Below are 21,832 nucleotides of genomic sequence, written 5' to 3' on the forward strand. Positions count from 1 at the left end.
ACTGTCTCTTGACTTTTAAATTGCCTATTTTTAAAAAATAAAGATTTATTTGCTTATGTAACGAATGCACAGGGTGTAGGATGGTTTTGAAGCTTAGTTCAATCCAGCATCCCAGTGTTTAGATTAAGGCCCCCATTTCTCTCTGCTCTGTCCTGCTCTCCATGCTGTTGGAGATCTCAAGTCTAATTTCCCTGTGGTTGAAGGAGGACTTGCATTAGTAATGGGCATAACCCACCACCATCCAAGAGAAGTCTTTGAACTTCCTCTGAACTAACTGTGTGGCCAAGAATATATCATGCATATACTGATTGGTTTAGGTCTGGGTTCCACCAATTAATCCCTGTGGCAAGGGGGTCAGTCCCATCTAAACCAAGTGTCCTCTTGAGGAGGAGCAGGCAGTTAAGGATGTAATCATGTGCTCACTGCAAAGACCAGAACACATGTCTGTGAACCACCAGTTTTGACTTCTGATAACCCACTGGAAGTTAAATAGCTCCCCATTTAGTGTTTGTTGGCTATATACATTAAGCAGTGTACTACTAAGTGTTGAGAGAGAATGCTTATTCATAGGCATCGTATTTAAATCTACATCTTTAACACAATGTATAGTGATATAAGTGGCATATGCCTCCCTAGAGAGGCATTGGATTGAACCACCTGTTTGTGAGAGGTGTCATAACACTGGCAAGGCCTTAGGGATGCATATGGCCTATCTGGTAGAAGCAGTATCTGAACCACATGCAGTTCAACTGACATTTACAACTTAACTCAGTTGAACCTATTAAATTCTGTCTGAATTTTGTTTTGATTTATTGGTAACAGATTGGCATCTCTGACTATATAGCTTGGAGCTATACCCTGGGAGTTTACTTTTATCTGTGCTCTCTCCGTGCTGCCTCCTTTATTTTAATCTTATAATATTATTGCCAGATTGATAAAGTATCTGTAAAAGATTGGGTTCTATTCACATATTTCTCTCAAATACTTTTTCTTTCCCAAGGTGATATTTAAGGGCTTGTTGACATTTTTTTCATGGTTTCACCACAGTCCCAACAAAATTAGGGGCTGCCTCTCCTGAGATTGAGGATTATAATAGCCTGACTTTTAAAATATTTTAGTGGGTAAAAGTGATTTGGGAGATTATGAGGAAAGAGGCAGAGATGTGTTGTCAGATTCTAGTTGACTCAGGGTGCTCTAAAAAAGTGGCTCCAAAGTAGTCATTCTACTAAATCAGAATTTCCTGGTTATGGGACCTGAGCTTGTTTATATTTTAAACATCTCCCTCTCTTGATTCTGATGTTCTAGTTCTACCACTTCACCAGCCTATAAGCATGGATGTTTCAACATTTTCCCCCCTGTCTGTTTTGGGCAGGTGTTTGAGAGTAAACCCAAAAGGGTTAGATGAAGAAAGCAAAGATTACCTGTCACTTTACCTATTACTGGTCAGCTGTCCAAAGAGTGAAGTTCGGGCAAAATTCAAATTCTCCATCCTGAATGCCAAGGGAGAAGAAACCAAAGCTATGGGTAAATGTTCTCTTCTTTGTTCGATTCTTTATTTTCACATCCAGAAACTTCATACACTGACAAGTTGTAGATTTGATCTGGTTTTTTGAGTAACCCTAAATATAACTTTTTTTTCATCTCAGAGAGTCAACGGGCATATAGGTTTGTGCAAGGCAAAGACTGGGGATTCAAAAAATTCATCCGTAGAGATTTTCTCTTGGATGAAGCCAACGGGCTTCTCCCTGATGACAAGCTTACCCTCTTCTGTGAGGTGAGTGCTTCTTCCCCACTGTGAGACTAGCAGTTCCCAGGCCTGATCAGTAGTGGCAGATTTAATTGTATTGTATCAGGGATGGAGAATGGGAAGAACCCCCAAGTGGAATGGTGTTGCACAAACGTTACTGATGTGACTGGTTGAAAACTGCCATGATTTCAAGGTTGTTGGGCGTCTCAGCTTTCCACTTGTTACTGTTCTTAAAAACAAAGATTGTGTTCAATCTTGGTATTTATGATTTTTGAATTGCTTGGGTCAGGATTCTGGCTTTTTCTTTTTGGGGTTTTTCAGATAGCATTTGGAAGGACTGTTACTTCAAGCTGAGGAGAATGGCCAGCAAATATATATGTATATTTGTTCCTTAAACTTTATGGCTTCTCCTTGAGTATGAAGTCCACATATGTTTGACTGTAGATCACTTTTCTTTTCTGCTCTTTGAACTGGATGACTTATCAGGAGTTGAATGTCTCTGGTTTGTCTTGCTAGAGTAATTGTGAAATAGGGAGGTGAGAATCCTCTATTCTAGAGTGAAGGTTATATAAAGCTCTCTAACTCATAATAGCTGAGAGTTATCTGTAGTCTGCTAGGCAAGTCCTTCTCACCAACAACTTAAAAGCCTTTTTTAGGTTTACAAGAGAAGTCTTGAAGTAAAATTCCCAAACTGAGAGTGAGTTGGAAAGTGGTTTCTTTAATGAGTATATACTAAGAAGTTGTTTCATGCTGTTATCAACACATTTATAAATATTCATAAGCTCACTGTGTGATAAACGAATAAAACCTCTAGTCAACTTAGATGGCAGTGTTTCCTATACATTGTATGGCCAAGAAGCCACTTCCTGAGCAGCAGCGCTTGGTGAGAATGACCACTGTATTTTCCTGGGGAGGGTGCAGGCAAGTTCCCTACAGTTGTTCTGTCAAATAATAGGCGCGCACTGTGAGTTAATGACAGTCCCAAAGCATGTCACCACCTGTGCAGCCGGGGAGGTGTCCCCTAGGAATCTTGCCCTTTTGTAGAAGAGGACTGGCCAGTGGTAGCTGGCTTCTTTTCTGAGTCACAGCTCATTATTTCCACAGAATAGTACCTCGTGGTTAGGAAATTTTGGAAGTATTAAGATACCACACTGAATATGTAAAATGCAGTTTGTGTAATAGCTGCCTTATCTCCTTTTTAATTTCTAAATAAAAGAAGGAAATACTAACATGATGACATCTAGGTAAATACAGAAATGGTTGCAGTTGTTTTTTGTCTGATAAACATTAAATTTGAATTCCATGTAAATCTAACTAGTTACATACTCAGTTGCCCAAGTAAGAAATGAATACAATTAGGTGGTTTTGAATGAAGTTAAATGTTATATGAACAGACCATCAATTTAATCTTCACCTATCTTAAAGACCTAAATTTCAGAAAAATTTAAATATAGTGGAAAATTCTAATTTCTCTTGGAAATGAAAGCCAATCTTAACTGTTCTCTGAAGAAAGATATCTCCTCTAAATATTGCACCTGGTATTTTAGGCAGTGCCATGACCTTTATTGCATTATTTTTAAGTCCACAGTGGGTCCAGCCTTTTCTCATATGCCACCCTCTCCCCCCCCCAAATCTGCTCCACCTTCCGTATGGACATTGTTGATTTGGAGACCAATTGTCTTGCCCTCACTTGGCAACCTCTCATCCTGTGGTTAAGACTGAGGCGCTCTCTCCCCCTTCGCTTCCCCATATAAAATTCTCTTAGGAGAAATCCTGTGGTTAAGTTTAGATTTGCCTTACTGACTTAGAAGGGAAGTGAGATGACACTTTGGAAGTGAGGAGATGTTGAACAGGGAAACGTCTGCTGGGTTCTGCTGATGCCATCAGTTTCTTACCATCGGACCAGGTATGCCATCTGTTCTTCTCACACTTCTCTGTTGGCCACAGGTGCTGAGTGTTACTTATCATACTTGGGCTTGTGCCTAGTGAGACTCGTTTCTGTTCCAAGGCTCTCTGTGGACTTAGTAGCATTCAGCATTGCAAGACAGTTGCGTGGGGGTGTGTGTTGGATGTGAGGGTTTTAAAAATATATACAGCTAATCTGAGTTCTTAGTGCTTTACAAAGCTAGATTATTCTTCAGTGTAAGTTCAGTGTAAGTCCTATCCCTTTGACCTGTTGCTTCCTTTTATCAATGGGGAAATATATATATATATACACACACACACACACACACACACACACACACACACACACACACACACATATATATATATATATATACATACACACAAGTTTTCTTTAGTTCATATTCATATTTTATTTATTATTGGGTTAGATAGTATTTTGTTATTATTTAGAGGCTTTTGTGAAGTTGATGCCCTCATACAAATTTAGATTATGACTACTCCACTGTTCCATTCCTCACTCAGTCTTTGGCTCAGACACATGTCTGTCCTGTCATGATGCAATAAGTATAGTTTCATTAATTTTAAAATATTTTTTGATATTCCCAGAGGTTGCAGGAGGGAATTCATCCTAAGGTGCAAGACTAAGAATCACACATTTGTATGTTTGGGCTTTATTTTAGTAATATTACTGTTAATGAATATTTAAACGAAATTAGATTGCAAACTCTGAAAATGCCGAATGGGTGGTCTTGTTTATAATGTGCCACACTGGGTTCACATTCAATTTTCAGTGATGTTTTTGTCTGACTATTAGGATATGTGGCAATTCCTTCCAAGTTGATATTGCTTAGCTAATGTATTTGGAAGCATTTTCAAAGCATTCCTTGAATTGTCTCTTTTCACAATCCTTTGAGCTAGGCTAGTTCTATTATCTTCATTTCATGTTGTTGGGGAGAGAAGCGGTGCCTGGGGAGGTCAGGTAATTTTTTCCTAACATTGTGCAGCAAATTAGTGTCAGCTCTCCATTTTCTATCTCTAGGCTGCTGTGCCATGCTAAGTGGAGCTAAATGCCATTTACCCAGGGAAACATGGGCTTTACCAGGTTTTCTTAACAGAGTATTTATTTTGGTAATGAAACAGAATCATGAAAGCTTTACACTTTTAATAATTTGGACCATGGAAAATCTACTTGAAAATCTACTTTTAGCTTCTGTTGACCCTTCTCTCCATTTCTTATATTGAAAACAAGTAGCTGTTAGCAATAAAGATGCACATATTCCACCTTCATTGTATATGCCTTTGATAGGTAGACGATTTCAGTGTTTCTTTGTAATGTTGCAATTAAAGTTGAAATATGAAATACCATAGGAAATATGAAATATCTAGATGCTACTAAACTCTTTTTAAAATATATATATTTTTATTGATTTCAGAGAGGAAAGGAAAGAGGGAGAGAGAGAAACATCAATGATGAGAGAGATGCATTGATCAGCTGCCTCCTACATGCCCCCCACTGGGGATCAAGCCACAACCCAGACATGTGCCCTGACTGGGAATCGAACTGTGACCTCCTGGTTGATAGGTTGATGCTCAACCACTGAACCACGCAAGCCAGGAGATACTACTTAACTCTTAAAACATTTCTTTCCTTCTCAAATATAGAATATCCCTTCATAACCTGGGAATATGATTTTTGCCAAATTTAAATGTGTGGATTTATAAATATTTCTTTCTTTTCCAAATCCAGCGGGGCTAGAGAGTAGTCTGGTTCCTGAGTAGGGGCAGCTGGAGATTGAGAAAATGAAAGAAAGAGACAGACACAGAGATAGAAGGAAAAAGCTGGGACCGGGTGGGACAGCTGTCCTCTGATAGAGAGACAGAGACCCAGAGCCATTTATTTTATAGTCTGATAATAAGATTAACATGTATACAAATGTTCTTGTTTTGGCAACACATGCTGCACCTCCCACAGCCCATTAGCTACTTGGGAAGGAATTAGGGAGGGCTACAAGGTCAGGCTTAACAATGCTAGGAGAGCTCTGCCCTTCAGGCTGGGACTTGTTTGTGGCCCTGCCACAGGTCAGCCCGAGGCTTGACCCTAGAGACACTCCCTACATGGATCTATTCATTTCTTTCCTTTTTATTAATGAATTATTTGGATATTTTAGTTGAACTGTGTCAAAATGCCAATATTTGATTGTTTTTGTCCTACAAAAATGGTGATTTAATATGTAATATTATTATTCTATATAATAAAAGGCTAATATGCAAATTGTCCCCTCAACTGGGAGTTTAACTGGGAGTTCGACCAGGGGGGCGGGGCCAGCCGGCCAACAGCCCACAGATCCTCCCCTGGCCGGCCTTGCCCCTGATCGCCCCCCCGCCCCCAATCAGGGGTGGGGCCAGCCTGCCAACCACCCACGGTCCCTTTCCCCAGCCAGCCAGGACCCCACCAGTGCACAAATTTGTGCACGGGGCCTCTAGTAGGTTATAAAGTATGATAATGTAGTAAACTACAACCAACCCAGCAGTAACTTGGAATTAACTTGTATGTTTCTCCCCTATTCCTTAAACCTGTTGTCTTCCCCCCTCAGGATATACTATTTGATTTATATGTTATCATCCCCTCATTTTTTAAAAAATATATTTTATTGATTTCTTACAGAGAGGAAGAGAGAGGGATAGAGAGTTAGAAACATCTATGAGAGAGAAACATCGATCAGCTGCCTCCTGCACACCCCCTACTGGAGATGTGCCCGCAACCAAGGTACATGCCCTTTGACCGGAATCGAACCTGGGACCCTTGAGTCCGCAGGCTGACGCTCTATCCACTGAGCCAAACCGGTTTCGACGTGTTATCATCCCCTCATTTATTATTTGTAGTCTGAATAATATATTGTTTACATTTGATTGGCTTTGAGCTTTATAAAGTTGGTGTCAGAAAGTATGTAGTCATCTAGGACTTGCTCTTTTTATATTATGTTTCTAAAATTTATATTGTGGATGTAACTGCAGTTCATTCATTTTTACTGCTGTATAATATTTGTGTGAATATGCAACAGTTTATTTATTCTCTTCTTGATGGACATTTAGGTTGTTGCTAGTCTTTTGGTTAGAAACAGTGCTGCTGCTATAAACCGTCTATATGCAGAGTCTTTTCTCCCCTCAATTGTTTTAATGATATAGAAGTTAAAAAATATATTTCCATTGGTTTTGTTTTTTATGTTTAAGTAAAATATTCAAGAATTGGCACAATCTTTAGTCTTTTATGAAATTTTATTTTTTAAGAAAAGTAATTGACTTTAAAAGTGAGGCCCTTTTACAGCTTGAAATTTAGAGGGTTATACAGCCTTCCTGAGACATTTTCATGCAGTCATTTGTAAGACGGCATAAATGTCACAGTCACGTCATCTTCGCAGCTGTAATTCTGAATGAGTCTCCATAGTCAACTTTATAGGCATTAAAAAAATCTTTAGTTTTTCTCAAAATGGTTTCATTTTAGCAGCATCATTTGCAGAGGAAAACAATCCCTTTCTAAGTTAAAAGTTTGGGCTCTGAAGACTCATTTGTGAATGCCATTTAAAATTTATTTTTAATTAAGCGTATTTAATGTTGGTAAGAGGTGCCAGACATTCAGAGCTCTGGAGACTCCAGGCATCCATATATCTACAGAACAAGTCTGGCTCAGACAGTAAAGGTACATTCTCCTTCCTGCTGCGTTCCTATTTGTGTCTAGAGAGAGGAATTGTCCCTGCAAGAGGAGTCACAGTTTTGGGTGCCCCACTCATTACCAAGCATGCATCTAACCAGCAGAGGGTCTGTGGTAACCATAGTTTGAAATTCACTTTGTCTCTTGCCAGTTCGTTTTACTCAGACTAGTCAATTGCCATCAAGTGTTAATGACTTTGGGCTCCTGTGAGCCTGGTTTAATTCAGGCCTAGGACCTAGTGCCAAAAGTATTCTCATTCCCTTCATTGGTCATCCCAGGAGAGTCCTGCCTTTCTCTATGAGGAAGTTGGATTTACTTGGTCTTTTCCTTTTTTAAAAAAAAATTAATCAGCGGTATCTTTAAGCTATAACTGGAAATAGGCATCTTCTACTTTGATATTAATATTATATCAAAGAAATAAGAGTGTTAATATGAGAGAATGGCTGACCCAAATTAGAGATCTTACACAGGACAAGAGAGAATCTGAGCAGTAGTTTGTGCTGGGTCTCAGGCTATTAAAATAATGTTATAATCTGGCTCTGATAAATGTGCTGCTAATGCTAAGCACATTCATAATTGATTAACTTGGCTGCTTCATTGCTCAAGACTATAACAGCTCGTTTTAAACAAATGAATAAATTTCTTGACCTGGTAATAAATATCTCACTCCTGCACAGAAGGGACTGCGGGTCATTTGGATGGGGCATTAACTTTGCCTCGGGGTTTATGACTGCATTTAAGGGATGACTTCTGTCTTGAAGGTTAAAAGAAATTTGGGTCCTTTAGGATGATCCTAAGCTGCCTTTCTCAACGAACTTATCAGAATAGCAAAATGGGGGAGCTGATTCTCAAGGTTTATGAATTCTACTTTGATTTTAACGTTTCTAACCTATTACGATGTAGGAGATGAAGTATAGCAGTGATCGCTAGGCGAAAGACTGATCTGCTTCAGTTTGGTAACTTAAATTTATTTTGTAATGTTATATGACTTATAAATTCTTGTATTTGGTATACTAACAAACTTACCTGACTTTCATTGACCTATCTAGAAGTTACCTTGTTTTGTTTTAAATCTATATTGAACTGTTAATTCAACTGGTTAAAACCTGCTGCTGAAGCCATGTGGCAAGTTGGATCCCTCTTTAAACCTGTTCTCATCATTCCGTTTCAAAGCTATGAGTGCAAGTCTAGCAGAAGCCAGCCATCTTGTATTTCATTGTCACAAATGACTGAGTAAGGGTATAAATGGTGTGGGATACCCATACAATTATCTCTACCAGAAAGATCTTCCAAGCCTAGTCCTGTTCATTAAATTAACGCTTGCAAGGAAGTGCCAATTACTTACCAGGCCCTATGGAAGTTGCATTTTATTTTCATGTTCCAGACCTAACTAAAGTAAGTGTAGTGCTTTTAGGTGTACTAGATTTTTCTCTCTAAAGAGTTTAATTTAAATGGTAGTTTCTGTAGGAGTTCTTTGTATTTAACCTTAAGGCAGAATAAGGTAAATACTTAAGGTTTAACATTTGTTTCTTTTAGTTTTTCCCTCTGATGGTTTTGCCCAGGTTTTCAGGGAAGGGGAGGTGAGGCTTATTAGAAGTTGGAGGAGAAGGAGATGTGTGGGCCTCTCTCCCTATTTTCCTGAGATGGTGTAGACTAAGTATAATTGTGATAGATTGAAAATTACCTGATCCAGAGGATAAAGCCTTGATTTGTGGAGTTGGTTTCAAGAGAATATGACTAACATTAGTATCTGAATGAGGTAAAAATCATCTCTTCCTGCTGGGAAGAAAATTCCTGATAACAAAAGCTTTGGACTGTTTCCTTGTCTTTACAGGTGAGCGTGGTGCAAGATTCCGTCAACATTTCTGGCCAGAATACCATGAATATGGTGAAGGTTCCCGAATGCCGGTTGGCAGATGAGTTAGGAGGACTTTGGGAGAATTCCCGGTTCACAGACTGTTGTTTGTGTGTTGCTGGCCAGGAATTCCAGGCTCACAAAGCTATCTTAGCAGGTTAGTATCTATTCGTGGGAGCATTTGTTTTAGTGAAACAAGGCAAACCAGTGGCTGCATAATGTCCTTTTGAATAACTTCAGCCTTTTGAACTAGTGGAAAAAATTGCAACTAAATATGTTTTTATATTAGTTGTCATAACCAAAAAGGCAACTCTGCATAAAAATGGTACTTCTATTCTTCCTCTCTGTAGTGGACTTAGACCACCATTTTCAAGGAATGGATGATGATATGTATTGAATGCCTTTGCACCTAGAGAACAGATGTCAAAACACTGCTTAGGATCAAGTATTAGTCCCTAGACAGGGACTTAGGATATAACAGAGAGGATTCTGGACTCAGGATAAACTACGTTCTAGTTAAGATCTTAGAACCGCCCTGGAGATCTTAGCCCTCTCTTCCATATAAACATATTAGAAGGATAAGAATATTGCTAGTGACATGGAGGATCAGGTCTTATTCTAATAATAGGCCCTTTGTCTTTGAGACCAGAAAGACTGACACAGAGAGGGGAACTGATAAGGCAGGGCTGACTTGACCTCACGTGAAAGCATAGCAGTCAGCCACAAACTTCTGTTCAGGCCATAAGACATAGAAGGAAATAGCATGAACCTTCAGCAACAGATTTCTTACCAAGATTCTCAGCTCTATTCTAAAATACACACCTGGCAAAACCTCACTCTGTCTCAATCTAACCATCTTTCTGTTCCCTCTCTGAACTAGATGTTACTGTGTATTGTTAAAGAAAGTCATCAACTCTTAGGTTAGCGCTCCATACTCAGGCCCTCGGCACTGCCAAGAACTCTTCCTACAGTTAGTCAGCTCCCTTTCTTTTTCTCAACAACAGCTACTTCAAAACTTTACTACTCTCCTTTAATCTCCAACTCCTAAAAGAGGACCTTGCTACTTCTTCCAAGAGAAAATTGAGGCCCTGTCCCTTAGCTCTTGCCTCTCACCTTACCTGCATTTTCCCTGCATTCTCCGTGGAAGGGGTATTCTTCCTTGTGTCCAGAGCACTGTACTTTCTACTTCTGTTCTGTTTCATATCCCATACTGCCTTCTTCTTCTTACTCTGCCACTTACACCCTTGTTATCTGGTATCTTCACCAACTGTCTTTCTCCTATTGCCTGTTTACCCTCAGTCTATAAACAGGCTCAGGTTTCTCCCTCTAGTTATTCTCTCTCTCTCAGAACTAAATTTCTTAAGTTAGCATATTTACTGTTTCAACTTCTCTCCCCCCATTATCCTCAGTTCATCTACATGCAATGAAAGCGGTTTTCCAAAGTAATATGGCCAGCTAGTTCTTATATTTGAGGGACTCTCGTTCATATATTAGTTGGCTCCTTTATTCTAGTTTACTTCTGATTCTCTGGCTACCTCTGATGTGTGGCCTCCCTCTTCTTCACGCATCCTTTTAAACGTTGGTGTTCCCTCAGTTCTCTTTTCATTCTGTTTATTCTCCCTGGGTGATTTTATTATTCTCATAACCTCAGCGTCTGTCTAGCCAATGATGACCCTCTAAGCAAATCACTGCTTTGGCCCCTTCCCTCTTTATGAAAAGCACCAGCCCTTTAGTCTTCAATTTCTGTAATGTATTTATTTAGTATCTTTTAGTCTGTAGCCCTTCTGAGACAAGAACAAGGAGAATTAATATCCTTTGGAATCGATTAAAACATTGAGGCTCAAAGGGTTTAGTGATTTGCCCAAGATTGTGTGATTAAAAAATGGCAGATCTAAAATTAGTCCTTCCTAACATAAACTATAGGTCAAAGTTCCAGTTACTTGTTAGCTCAAAGTTCTGTATATATTCCATCTATTCTTCCTCTCTCAGGTAGAGATTGGTAGTCTTCACTTTCACCAAATCCCTGATTTGTCGGACAACATGATAAGATTTGAGTTCTTAGCCATTTTATTACTTTCATGGTTGAAATTAAGTTTACTTATTATTTATAGTGTTCATTAGACTAGAATTGGGCATGACTTAGAACACTGTTTCTTAACCTTTTTTCATTACTCCCACCCCTAAGGAAAAAAATTAAATTACCCCCGATGAGAGACATTAAATACTAAGGAATAAGATTTTGTTAGGTAGGGTTGAGCTTTTTTTTTTTATCTTTTATTTTATTTTTTATTAGGGTTGAGCTTTGAAGGGCTACAAATGATGTAATCCCTAAGATTTCTTTTTCTTGCCTCTTTGGAAAGTTACCATCTCTGTTGAGAATGCAAGGCTGGAAGGACCAGAAAACCTGACGTAAATGAGCATGCATTTCATCTAGTTAGTGGATGCTGTTGAGCCTTGTTCTGGGCCTCCTTGCTGTGTGGTTCCTGGAAGTGGGGAAAGTAGGTGTCTTTTTTCCAGGCAAAAATGTAGGTATCAAGACATCCTGCTTAGGACCCTAAAGGACCTTCCATTTGAACCCCCAAATCTACCCAGAGAATATAATAAATTTGAGTAATTTCATTAAAACATGAATGTTTGGAATCTAGCTAATAAATTATTTTGAAAGTAGCAATTTCTTTTTTTAACTATGTATTGTAATTACTAACTTATTGGTATAATATAAAAAGAAATGAATTTTATAATTCTGACATAATTTGAGGCTAAGACCCTTTCCTATACCAGTGCGACAGGAAGGAAAGTGACCTCTTCTACATAACAGAAGAGCCAAGTGATTACAATGTGATAACCACACCTGTCTCTGTTGCCATTCACTTTCTAGCTCGTTCTCCAGTTTTTAGTGCCATGTTTGAACATGAAATGGAGGAGAGCAAAAAGGTATGTATCAGGATAAAAATATGTCTTCTAGCTAGGTGACTAGATTCAGATGAGTTTTCCAATTTGGCAGCAGATTTATTTTCCTAACTATCTTATTGTGTTACTGAAATGGAGTACGAATTCCCTGAAGGGACACTTTGTGAGAGTGGAGAGAGGTGGTCCAGAAGGATTCTAGGTAAAGGAGACTCACTCTCTCGCAGGCAGATCATCCAGAGGGTTTGGGGTGAGGGTATCAGACATGTGTTTCTACTCAAGAAAAGAAAGGTTAAAAAAAGAAAGCTATAGTTGTCTTTGAAAACAAAGGTGGTACATATGAAGGAGAATATTATAATCAAATATGGCAAAGAGCACTTTTCCATTCATGTTAGCTTTTAAATGATACAAGCTTCTCTCCTCACCAGAGCTTAACATCATGAAAATTGTTTAGGGAATTTGTTTTGCTGGAATGTTTCTGACTTCCAGTTTTTCTGGCATAGAATCGGGTTGAAATCAATGATGTGGAGCCTGAAGTTTTTAAGGAAATGATGTGCTTCATTTACACGGGGAAAGCTCCGAACCTGGACAAAATGGCTGATGATTTGCTGGCAGCTGCTGACAAGGTGAGATAGGAATAGAAAAATAATCACAAAACTGGGAGTTTCTGTAACTTCTTGAGTTTCGTGGCAAGGCTTCTATGCTGCATTGGTAAGTAAGATGAGCACCTATCTTAGTTTGGCGGGACAGTCCTGTTTTATACTTGTGCTGCAGCCCAATTATTGATAGCACCCTGTTTATTTTCAAAAGCATCCTGCTTTGAATGGTAAATTATATATGGTCACTCTACCTATGGAAAAGAAGAAGTCTGCTAAATTACCTCTCAGATTTAACCATAGTGATATTTAAGACTGACATTTTGGCTTTATAATTTGGCTTTATAATTTATAAAATGTTCTTGGGTTCATTAACTTTTATTTGAACTTTTTCAATAGGAGGATAATCTTTTTCCCAGTGTCCTGGTTAGCATTTTTAACTTTTCCCCTAAGTAGTTTTTGAAATATTCAAAATTATAAGATGATTAATAGCTCTTTGGGAAATGAGAGCTACTACTACAGTAAATGTATACTTTGATTGTAAGATACATTTTGATTTGAGAAATGTTAAAGTGTGAAAATGAAAATGTGGATCTTAGCAAGGAAATGTGATTACCTAAAACAACAGACCAGTGGTTCCCAAAATAAGCTTAGGGTGGGGGGAAAGGTATGTACCTCAGTTGCAGGCTCAATCCCAATGAAACACTGAGTTTAACCAAGTGAAATGCGAGGTTTTGTGTATTGTTGCTATTTTATTGCAGGATTTCTCAGAACCTTTAGTATGTTCATGTTCACTATCATAGCATTTCTCCAATTTAGTTAACTCTGGAATTCTTTTCCTGAAAGATCACCCCTGGATTAGTGTTCCCCAAAGCACACTTTGGGAAACTTTCATTGTATAAATACATTAAAGAGAGCTCAGTGACCTGTCTGTCCTCCAAGCCCTTGGTCTAAAGAAGCATGACGGGTGTGTGTGTGCGTGTGTGTGTGTGTGTGCGTGTGTGTGTGTGTGTGTGTTGTGTGTGTGATTACTGTTTATCCTGTGGGAGCTTTTCTTGTGTTGGGAAGGGTGGTTGCGGTAAGAATGTCAAAGGACTTAAACCCATCCAATAGTAGATGAGAAAGATGGTTCTCTGCTGGAAGTGTCTCTTCTTTCTGCCAGGATGCTGCAGCGCCCATCTGAGGCTCTGGCTCTGACGTAAGGGCACTAGCGCCTTTTCAGGATTTTGCTCATGGGACTAGTCTCCTTCCACTTTCCTTTGCACCCCTGAGGACAGAGGAAAGTACCTGTATTTACAGTGGAGGCTTTGTCTTTATTGATCAGCATTTTGGAGTGTTAGTAGAGGATAAGGCATGTAAACCCTAATCAATGCTGCAGATGAAAAGGATTGAATAATACTTATCCTGCATATTACCTTTCAAGACTGAATTAGTACAGTTAAGCAATGCGAACATCCCATACCTTTTCAGTCTAGCTCAGCTCTGACCAGAGAAACCTGCTTCCAGTGGAGACAGTAAGGAACTATACAATGTGAGCTCCGAGGAAGTGGAAGGCACACAGCCCAATACCTGCTGCTTTTGTTGTTGTTGTTGTTAATCCTCACCCGGGGATATTTTTTCCATTGATATTTAGAGAGCGTGTAAGGGAGGGGGAGAGACAGAGAGAGAGAAGTATCGATGTGTCTCACACCTTGATTGGTTGCCTCCTGTACTCACTCACACCAGGCCAAGGATTGAGCCTGCAACTAAGGTACATGCCCTTGACTGGAATCGAACCTTTGATCCTTAAGTCTGAGTGCCCACACTCTATCCACTGAGCCAAACTGGCTAGCGCCCAATACCTGCTTTTTATAAATACGAATTTTATAGTGATTCTGACTCATCTGCCCTCTAGTTTTCAATGAAGCAGTCACTTGGTGCTTATACACAGGCACTTACCTCCCTCTCATCTTCTAGTTCCCATAAGGATGAGTAGTATCGAAAGGCCCACTTTTTAGACAGAAATACTAAGGTTCAGAGTTGTATATTCTTAGAGTCAGGGTTAGACATCTGTGTCCCTGGGTTTTCATTTCTGCTCCTCAACCAGAGAACTTACTGGGAACCTACTATTGTAAGAGCTCAGAGCATAGGGATCAGCCTGAAGTGACATTCTAAGGATGGTATTTTCGGTACAATGTGTTAACTTGGGATTTTAAAAGCTAAAGCAGTTGAATCACAGCAATACTTTCAATTTATGAATGAGAAATAACTGAAGGGTGTGTTTTCAAATTCCATTCAGAATTTCCCATTAGACACTCTTTGCTCCAAGCTTATTTGAAAATATTCTTACCTTTATACCTCCTTGTAAGCTTCAGGAAAACAGAATAAGAAATCTTTCATGGAAGGATCTAAACATCTAGAATTTACCCAAGAGGCTGCAACAGCTTCTTCTGAGCTTTTCCAGTCTCCTGGGGACATGTGTAATTAGACCAAAAACAAAACAAAACACGTTGGCCAGGCCGGGAGACACAATTTCAATCTCTCGGGTAAGTACTGCCATTAGGCAGGTTTTTCAGAAGTATAATTAAGAAAAAAACTTTGTCTCCCAAGGGACAGCAGTGGCTACTTTTGTCTAATTATGCAGTAGGGATCAGAGCTATTCACAGTAAAAGTCCTTTTAAAAGAATGTATTGAGAAAGGATAAGAGGAATATTCTGTGCAGCACTGTGTAAAAACTGAACATTTACCAAACCTTTTCCAGCCTTTTAAAACAAAAACCTAATTTCTTGCTTGTCTAGTGTCATTCCTGTTTTCCATGGAAACTGTTTTCCAGTTACTCAAATGTAAAAATTAAAGCTGCACCAAAACCAATAAAATTCTCTTTTTGCTGCAGGAGATCATAGTGCCAGCAGATATGCCTCCTCACCCAGAATTCATAAAAATAAAACTGGCCAGGTTTGATTGCCATGATTCAGCTTAGAGGAATATTGTGCCATTGAGTTCTTAGGCTCCTTAAGATGGGACCTGTAGGGAGACTGGAGACCCTCAACCAAACCCCTTTCCTGTAAACTGATTAATGACATTTTATTTTGTGCCTCCTTTTATGCCTTCCTCCTCCTTATCCTTGAAGTTCCTTAGTAAGTTCATAATCTCATATTTGAGAGAAAGGAATACAGTTGTGTCAAAACAAATCAACTAAATGAAATGTGCCCAATATTAACCTAGAGTTCCATTTATAAAACATTTATACCCTTTGCTTGGAGGAATTTTTAGACTGAAACTGGATCCCAGGGTCTTCGTTGCTTTGTTTTTCTACCCTGAGAATCTTAACCTCAGCCCCAATAAAATAGGACTCCATTTATCCCCTGTTTGAAAGGAGGCTGAGGTTGACCCTCATTCAGGAACAACTAGTGGCAGAGATGCTGGTGGAAGTCACCACAGGGCTCCTTTCCACAGCCCCGTGGCCCAGTCGGGATACCCTGCCATGCCGGCGACTGTGCTTCACGAGTGCGGCTCTGAATGGAAGGATTGCAGACTCTGAACATGTCATGTCCCTGGTGACCTGAAGCAGGGTGATCCGTCATTGTGCGGGTGGGGAGTGATGGTTTAAGAAACACTTGAATAATATCGGGACAGGGTAAACGTGAGGATGTGGGTCTATTTCATAATTGCCATTTTTCTCCTAGGTATACTGTAGAACTGGACTGGTAGGTATGCGCGTTATTTTAGCTGTCTTCATCTCAGCATTTGGAGTATGGTTATGTTTTGTAATTGCAGTATTAGCCTTCTCACAGTCTGCGCAGTTCTGTTCAGGTATCCGTTACATGATGGTACAGCTTCAGTAGCCGTCAGCCCAGAGCTATTCCTGCTCTGACAGCAGTGCTTGTGTTTTACAGTATGCCCTGGAGCGCTTAAAGGTCATGTGTGAGGATGCCCTCTGCAGTAACCTCTCTGTGGAGAACGCCGCAGAAATTCTCATCTTGGCTGACCTCCACAGCGCAGATCAATTGAAAACGCAGGCAGTGGATTTCATCAACTAGTGAGTTGGCATCTTCAAAGTTCTTCTTTCAGGGTAGTTGGGATAGCTAGAGAAATGAAAAGACTTTGAATTAGTGAATAAAATAGACGAGAAGCTTCATTAACTTCTAGTAGTAAATATAGTTTTCATCTTTCCCTTCATCTTGACAGTGTGGAAGATGGTTTTGCTTTCATGGGTCTAATTTGATTGCTGAGTGAGGTGTTTTACTTCCTTGTAGTGATCAGATTGATGAAAATGATAATGTGCTGGCCGGGAGAAGCTGTGTTCCCCCAATGATAGCATTTTTCCTTCACATCCACTGGCCTGATGAAAGGCATGCAGATCTCTGGGTGAACAGAAGTGTGTTTTTATGAGTTAGTAAAATATATCTAATGGTCCATTGTGGAATGGGGAAAAGAGAAGGGGTCATCAGTAGATGAGGTTATTAAATACTGTTTTGAGAAAGAAATGTTCATTCCAGTAGATCTGTTCCTTCAACCTTAAATGACAAATGACCTGGCCATATTACTTTCTGAAGTAATTCTCAGTGGGGCATGTTCTACTCCCTTGCCTGAGGGGGAACAGCAGTTGGAGAAAACCCAAAAAAGAGCAGGCTTCATAAAACCCTCACAACAGTTCTCACAACCACCTCAGAGATGGGTCTAAGACAGTGTCGCCAACCGGTGTCCACCAATCACTGGTGGTCCGTGAGGCCCGAAAGGTTGGCGACCGCTGGTCTAAGAGGTGGCCAGGCAAATAGTGAGCGTTATTCATCACAGAAAATGCCCCAAATCAGGAAACGATGCCCTCTAAGGCTGTTTGTAAGATTGTTTCGAAGGAGTTACCGATTGAGGAAAAAGAGACCACCAAGTGATGGTCCTAGTGAGTGCTCAGCCTGTGGTGGACACTTGCCTGGTGCTTTGTAGATTGACCCATTCAAGGAAGTGCGGTTAGTATCCGCTCCTTTTCACTCAGATAGGCCCCAGGCTCTGATCTGCTCTGTGGTTAGGGCACTAGGAAATGGCAGAGCCGGGTGGAAGCTCCACGCTGTCTCTGGTCTCTTCATTCGCAACATAAAGAGCATTGACAGCCCTGGCAGGTGTGGCTCAGTTGGTTGGAGCATCATCCCATGCACGGAAAGGTTGCAGGTTCGAGCCCCTGTGCAAGTGTATGGGAGGCAACCAATCGTTGATTCTCTCATACACTGATGTTTCTCGCCCCATCCCCCTCCCCCTCTCACTAAAATCAGTAAATCATATCCTGGGGTGAGGATTTAAAAATGTAAAGAGCTTTGACAGTGTAGAGACTAGCCTGAGGGGCATTTCACCTTGTAGTTAGTAATATAGTAGCTGTAAGTCCTGGTTTTCAGAGTCACAACAGCCACAATCTGGTCAGCGGTCTGCATACCCTCTATCAAGCAAGGTCTCATGCATATTAAGGGTTTTCTGTCTGAGTGTTTCCTGCATTGACACCCTTTACAGCAAACTGGGAAATTAGGCTGTCTAGGCGGCTGGGTAACCCATCCTTCACTCCCTCGTTTGGTAACCCATCTCTCACATTTCTCCTAGTCACGCCTCGGACGTCTTGGAGACCTCGGGGTGGAAGGCAATGGTGGTGTCACATCCCCACTTGGTGGCTGAGGCTTACCGCTCTCTGGCTTCGGCACAGTGCCCCTTTCTGGGACCCCCACGCAAGCGCCTGAAGCAGTCCTAAGAGCCGCCTGTTTGAGACTCCGATTGTTTTCCAGAAGCAGCAGCCACTGTTGCTGCCATTGACCACCAGGTAGACAGCGCAATCTGTGGAGCTTTGACTCTGCTGTGGGGAAAGACTGCATCTCGGCCCCAGACTTTTAAAACAGCACTAAACAAACTTGGGGGGAGTGGGGGGAGGGAAGGGCCGGGGACTCGGGGCTGTTCAACCTAATGAAAACCCTGTTGCTGCGTCACTGTGTTCCCTTTGGCCTGACCGAGTTTGATCCTGTGGGGTTCGGTTAGGCGCTGGCCCTGAGGACATCCCTGCCGTGGTACTTGGAGAAACCTGCCTGCATCTGACTGAGCAGAACAAATCGTCAGGTGCCTGGAGCAAAAGGAAAAAAAAAAAAAAGGAAGGACAGTTAGTTTTAAGAGAAGGGGGAAGAAAAGGAAACAAGAAAGGATTTTTGCAGAATTTCTCAAAAATCAGTTTGTGGATTCCAGTACTATTTATATTGAGAGAAATTTCAGTCCATCCAACTGTGCTAAAACTTGGATATTTGCGAAAACTTCTCACCACCATACAAGTATCAGAAGAGCTCTCTTGTTGTTAGCACTTACTGTTTGCAAGAACAGAATACATCCTTTTATCCCTTTATGAAAAACGACAAGTGAAGGCGAAAGGGGAAGGAGGTTATTTGATCTGGAAGATGAGTGTTCTGATGTGGTGGCTTTTGCAAAAAATCTTTATTGGTGTTGAAAACTGGAAAAAAATAATTCACCCAGAATTCATACTGTCTTGACAAGAACTATAGCTGTTTTTAGATATTGTGGAAAATGTTTTTTTGGCATTTTTCTCTGATTTTATTTCTCCTTCCTCCCCCCTTTTATAAAAAAAAAACACACAACACAAACAAAAACACAAAACATAAAAAGAAGAGGAAAGAAAAGGAAATTTTATTATTAACGCTGTGTGAAAAAAATTCCAGCCCCGATTGCTCAGCTGTTCGTACCTGCGCCTGCATAGGAGCCAGTCCTGTTCCTTCCAATTCACTCCTCTTCCTACAGGGGAGAACTTCCAAATGTTAATTTTTTTCTTTTTGAAAATATAAATAATGACTATTTTGTACTGTGTGGTATCTCTGGTCTTTTGTTTCACTCATCTGATTGGTGTTTGGGGTCTGAGTTCCGTAAGGGATTTTGAAGGCCTAGTTTGATCCTGCAGTTTGCAGAGATGTTTGAAAGGTCTGAGCGGTGGGGTTTATTACATCTCCCTAATATCAGGTTCCTTGGTGAGCTACCAGCATCTGCCAGTCTCTTGTCCTTGAGGATCTCACAATCTACATCCTACTGGGGATCAGGCTCCTGCCTCTACCAAGACAGGTAATGGAAGTGGGCTTTCTGCACCCTACACATTCTAAGACCTACTCTCAATATCCTCCCAGTGAAATAGAAAAAGATCAAGGGGACATGAATGTGGACATTAAGTAAAGGGAAGTTATTCTCTCTGATTGGTTCTGTCACTGACTTGATGTGATGTCTGAATTCCCAGCGAGCTCCCAGCAATGCTCTGGGCTCCTCTTCTGCCTTGGTCATAGCAGCGCAGGTCGGAAGGTGGGATACACTGGGAAATGCATTGGCCATGTGGCCAAGGTATGTGTTATTTGACCTTAGATGGAAACTCTACATATTTCACCTTCCAATTCCCTTCAGTGACTTTAGTCTTTGCAAATATTCTAATTTTCATTTATCTTGCCACCCCTGGAATGGAGTAAATAAGATCTATTATCAGTATAATCAAAGACAGGATTTGCTTATTGGACACCGACCAATCCATTGCACTCTCATTGTCCTTCTAAGCATCACCTCTGTGAGGAACCGCCCAGTTCTCCAAGTTCTGGCTGCTGTCCCTGTGCCTCCGTGGTCCTCACTTCCTAGATCAGCACACAGTTCTGGGGATCAGCGCATACACAGAGTCTCCTGCACCCACATTGTCCCTCAGGTGACTGCATTTGCTCAGCAATTCTCAAGTTTTCAGCGAACCTCCCATGCACAGTGTCTCATCGGAACTTCCCAACAGCTTGATGTTCGGTAAGACAAGTGATAGCATCTTCCCGTTTTATAGAGGAGAGATGTGGAAACCCAGAGAAGTCACGTGACACGCTAAGATCACAGAACGGTTGAGTGACCGTTCTGATGTAGAGCCCTGAAAAGACTGTCAGTAAGCGTAGGAAGTTTCTTTTCTGAAGTGTTTATGGGCTCTAGGTAAAGCTTCCTTCCTGGGGGAACAGCGGGAGCGAAGCTCTGGGAAGGCGCCTTTGCTGCTTGCTCTCCAGAGGCTCCCGGAAGACAAACCAGACTTGAGATTTGCTTTCTTCCTCACAGAGAGCAGTGGGCCTGGGGCTGCTGAGTTCGAGGACTATGTCCTCAGGGAGGGGATGGCATCCTGGCACCAGGCTTCTGGCAGGACGAAGATCCCTTCTAGGATTTTTCAATCTTTATGGAATTTCTAACGTGGACTTGACTGAGGGTGCAGAGCTGTTAGGATTTCAGGTCCTGGTGAGGCTACTCGGCGCTTCTCCTGTCATGGTTACATTACTTCTGGACGTGTTTGTTTTTGTTTAAATGATACAGTTGAAGCCATCTGGTTGTGACAACATCAGAGCCCCAGCATACTGTTCGTAACCCTCCCACTGCCACCACCCCTCCCTCAGCTCCCCCACGTCTGAAATTTAATTCAAGTTAACTCCACAATCTGGGGCATGTGCTGTCACTGCAGAGATGTCCGTGCCAGTGGAACAGTTGGAGATTTCAATTCCACAAGGATATGGCTTATTTATCAAAACAATATTTCAGGCAAGCGGTTTCACAGCACCTTTGGCGTCGCTGTTTCCGGTCCAAATAGAGTTTTCTGGCATCACTTCCCAGCTCCCCACCTCCCCTGTCGTCAGCCCCCCCGTATCTGGACATGGAGTCAGTGAGCCATCCATGGAGAATCGTTCCCATTCCCCATGTGGAGATTAGACCTCTCTGTTGTCTGGGCATCTCAAACGCCTTTATGGGTTTTAACAGTTTAGGGAAGAGATGCCTCTTCCTTATCGCTGGCAAGTCAGTTGGCTTTTAGGCCTTTGAAGAGATTCTTCTTTTAAAAAATATTCCAGCCGGGGACATTGAGATCTTTTCTTAGGACCAAAGATCTCTGGCTTGACCACCACTCTGCGCATTTATTTATAAATCTGGTTTAAGCCTATTATGGATTCTCCATATTGCATGAGCCCTGTGCAGATGAAAGAAAATAGCTTGTATGTTTATGAACAGAACAACAAACAGAGGGGGAGTTGAGCTGCACTTTGAAACTGACTGTTGCTTTGTTCTGGCTCTTCAACTCCTATAAAAGAACAGCTGAATTCCTCCAACATGAC

At 41.0% G+C, this 21,832-nt stretch overlaps 1 protein-coding gene across 3 annotated transcripts in view; it reads left to right on the top strand.

Annotated features, from left to right (window-relative positions):
• The window catches only part of SPOP (speckle type BTB/POZ protein), a 74,741-nt gene extending 56,151 nt beyond the window's left edge, over nucleotides 1–18,590 (top strand). For all 3 annotated transcript variants that reach the window (XM_028128686.2, XM_008153726.3, XM_054709542.1), the window contains 7 exons: nucleotides 1,373–1,524; nucleotides 1,647–1,774; nucleotides 9,199–9,376; nucleotides 12,098–12,153; nucleotides 12,630–12,752; nucleotides 16,598–16,740; nucleotides 18,288–18,590. In XM_028128686.2, the coding sequence (XP_027984487.1) occupies nucleotides 1,373–1,524; nucleotides 1,647–1,774; nucleotides 9,199–9,376; nucleotides 12,098–12,153; nucleotides 12,630–12,752; nucleotides 16,598–16,740; nucleotides 18,288–18,432 (925 nt within the window). In that variant the 3' untranslated portion in view covers nucleotides 18,433–18,590. The remainder of the gene's footprint in view (nucleotides 1–1,372; nucleotides 1,525–1,646; nucleotides 1,775–9,198; nucleotides 9,377–12,097; nucleotides 12,154–12,629; nucleotides 12,753–16,597; nucleotides 16,741–18,287) is intronic.
• Nucleotides 18,591–21,832: the final 3,242 nt, after the last annotated feature.

The sequence above is a fragment of the Eptesicus fuscus genome, chromosome 20 (assembly GCF_027574615.1).
Source record: "Eptesicus fuscus isolate TK198812 chromosome 20, DD_ASM_mEF_20220401, whole genome shotgun sequence".
NCBI classification, from domain to species: domain Eukaryota; kingdom Metazoa; phylum Chordata; class Mammalia; order Chiroptera; family Vespertilionidae; genus Eptesicus; species Eptesicus fuscus.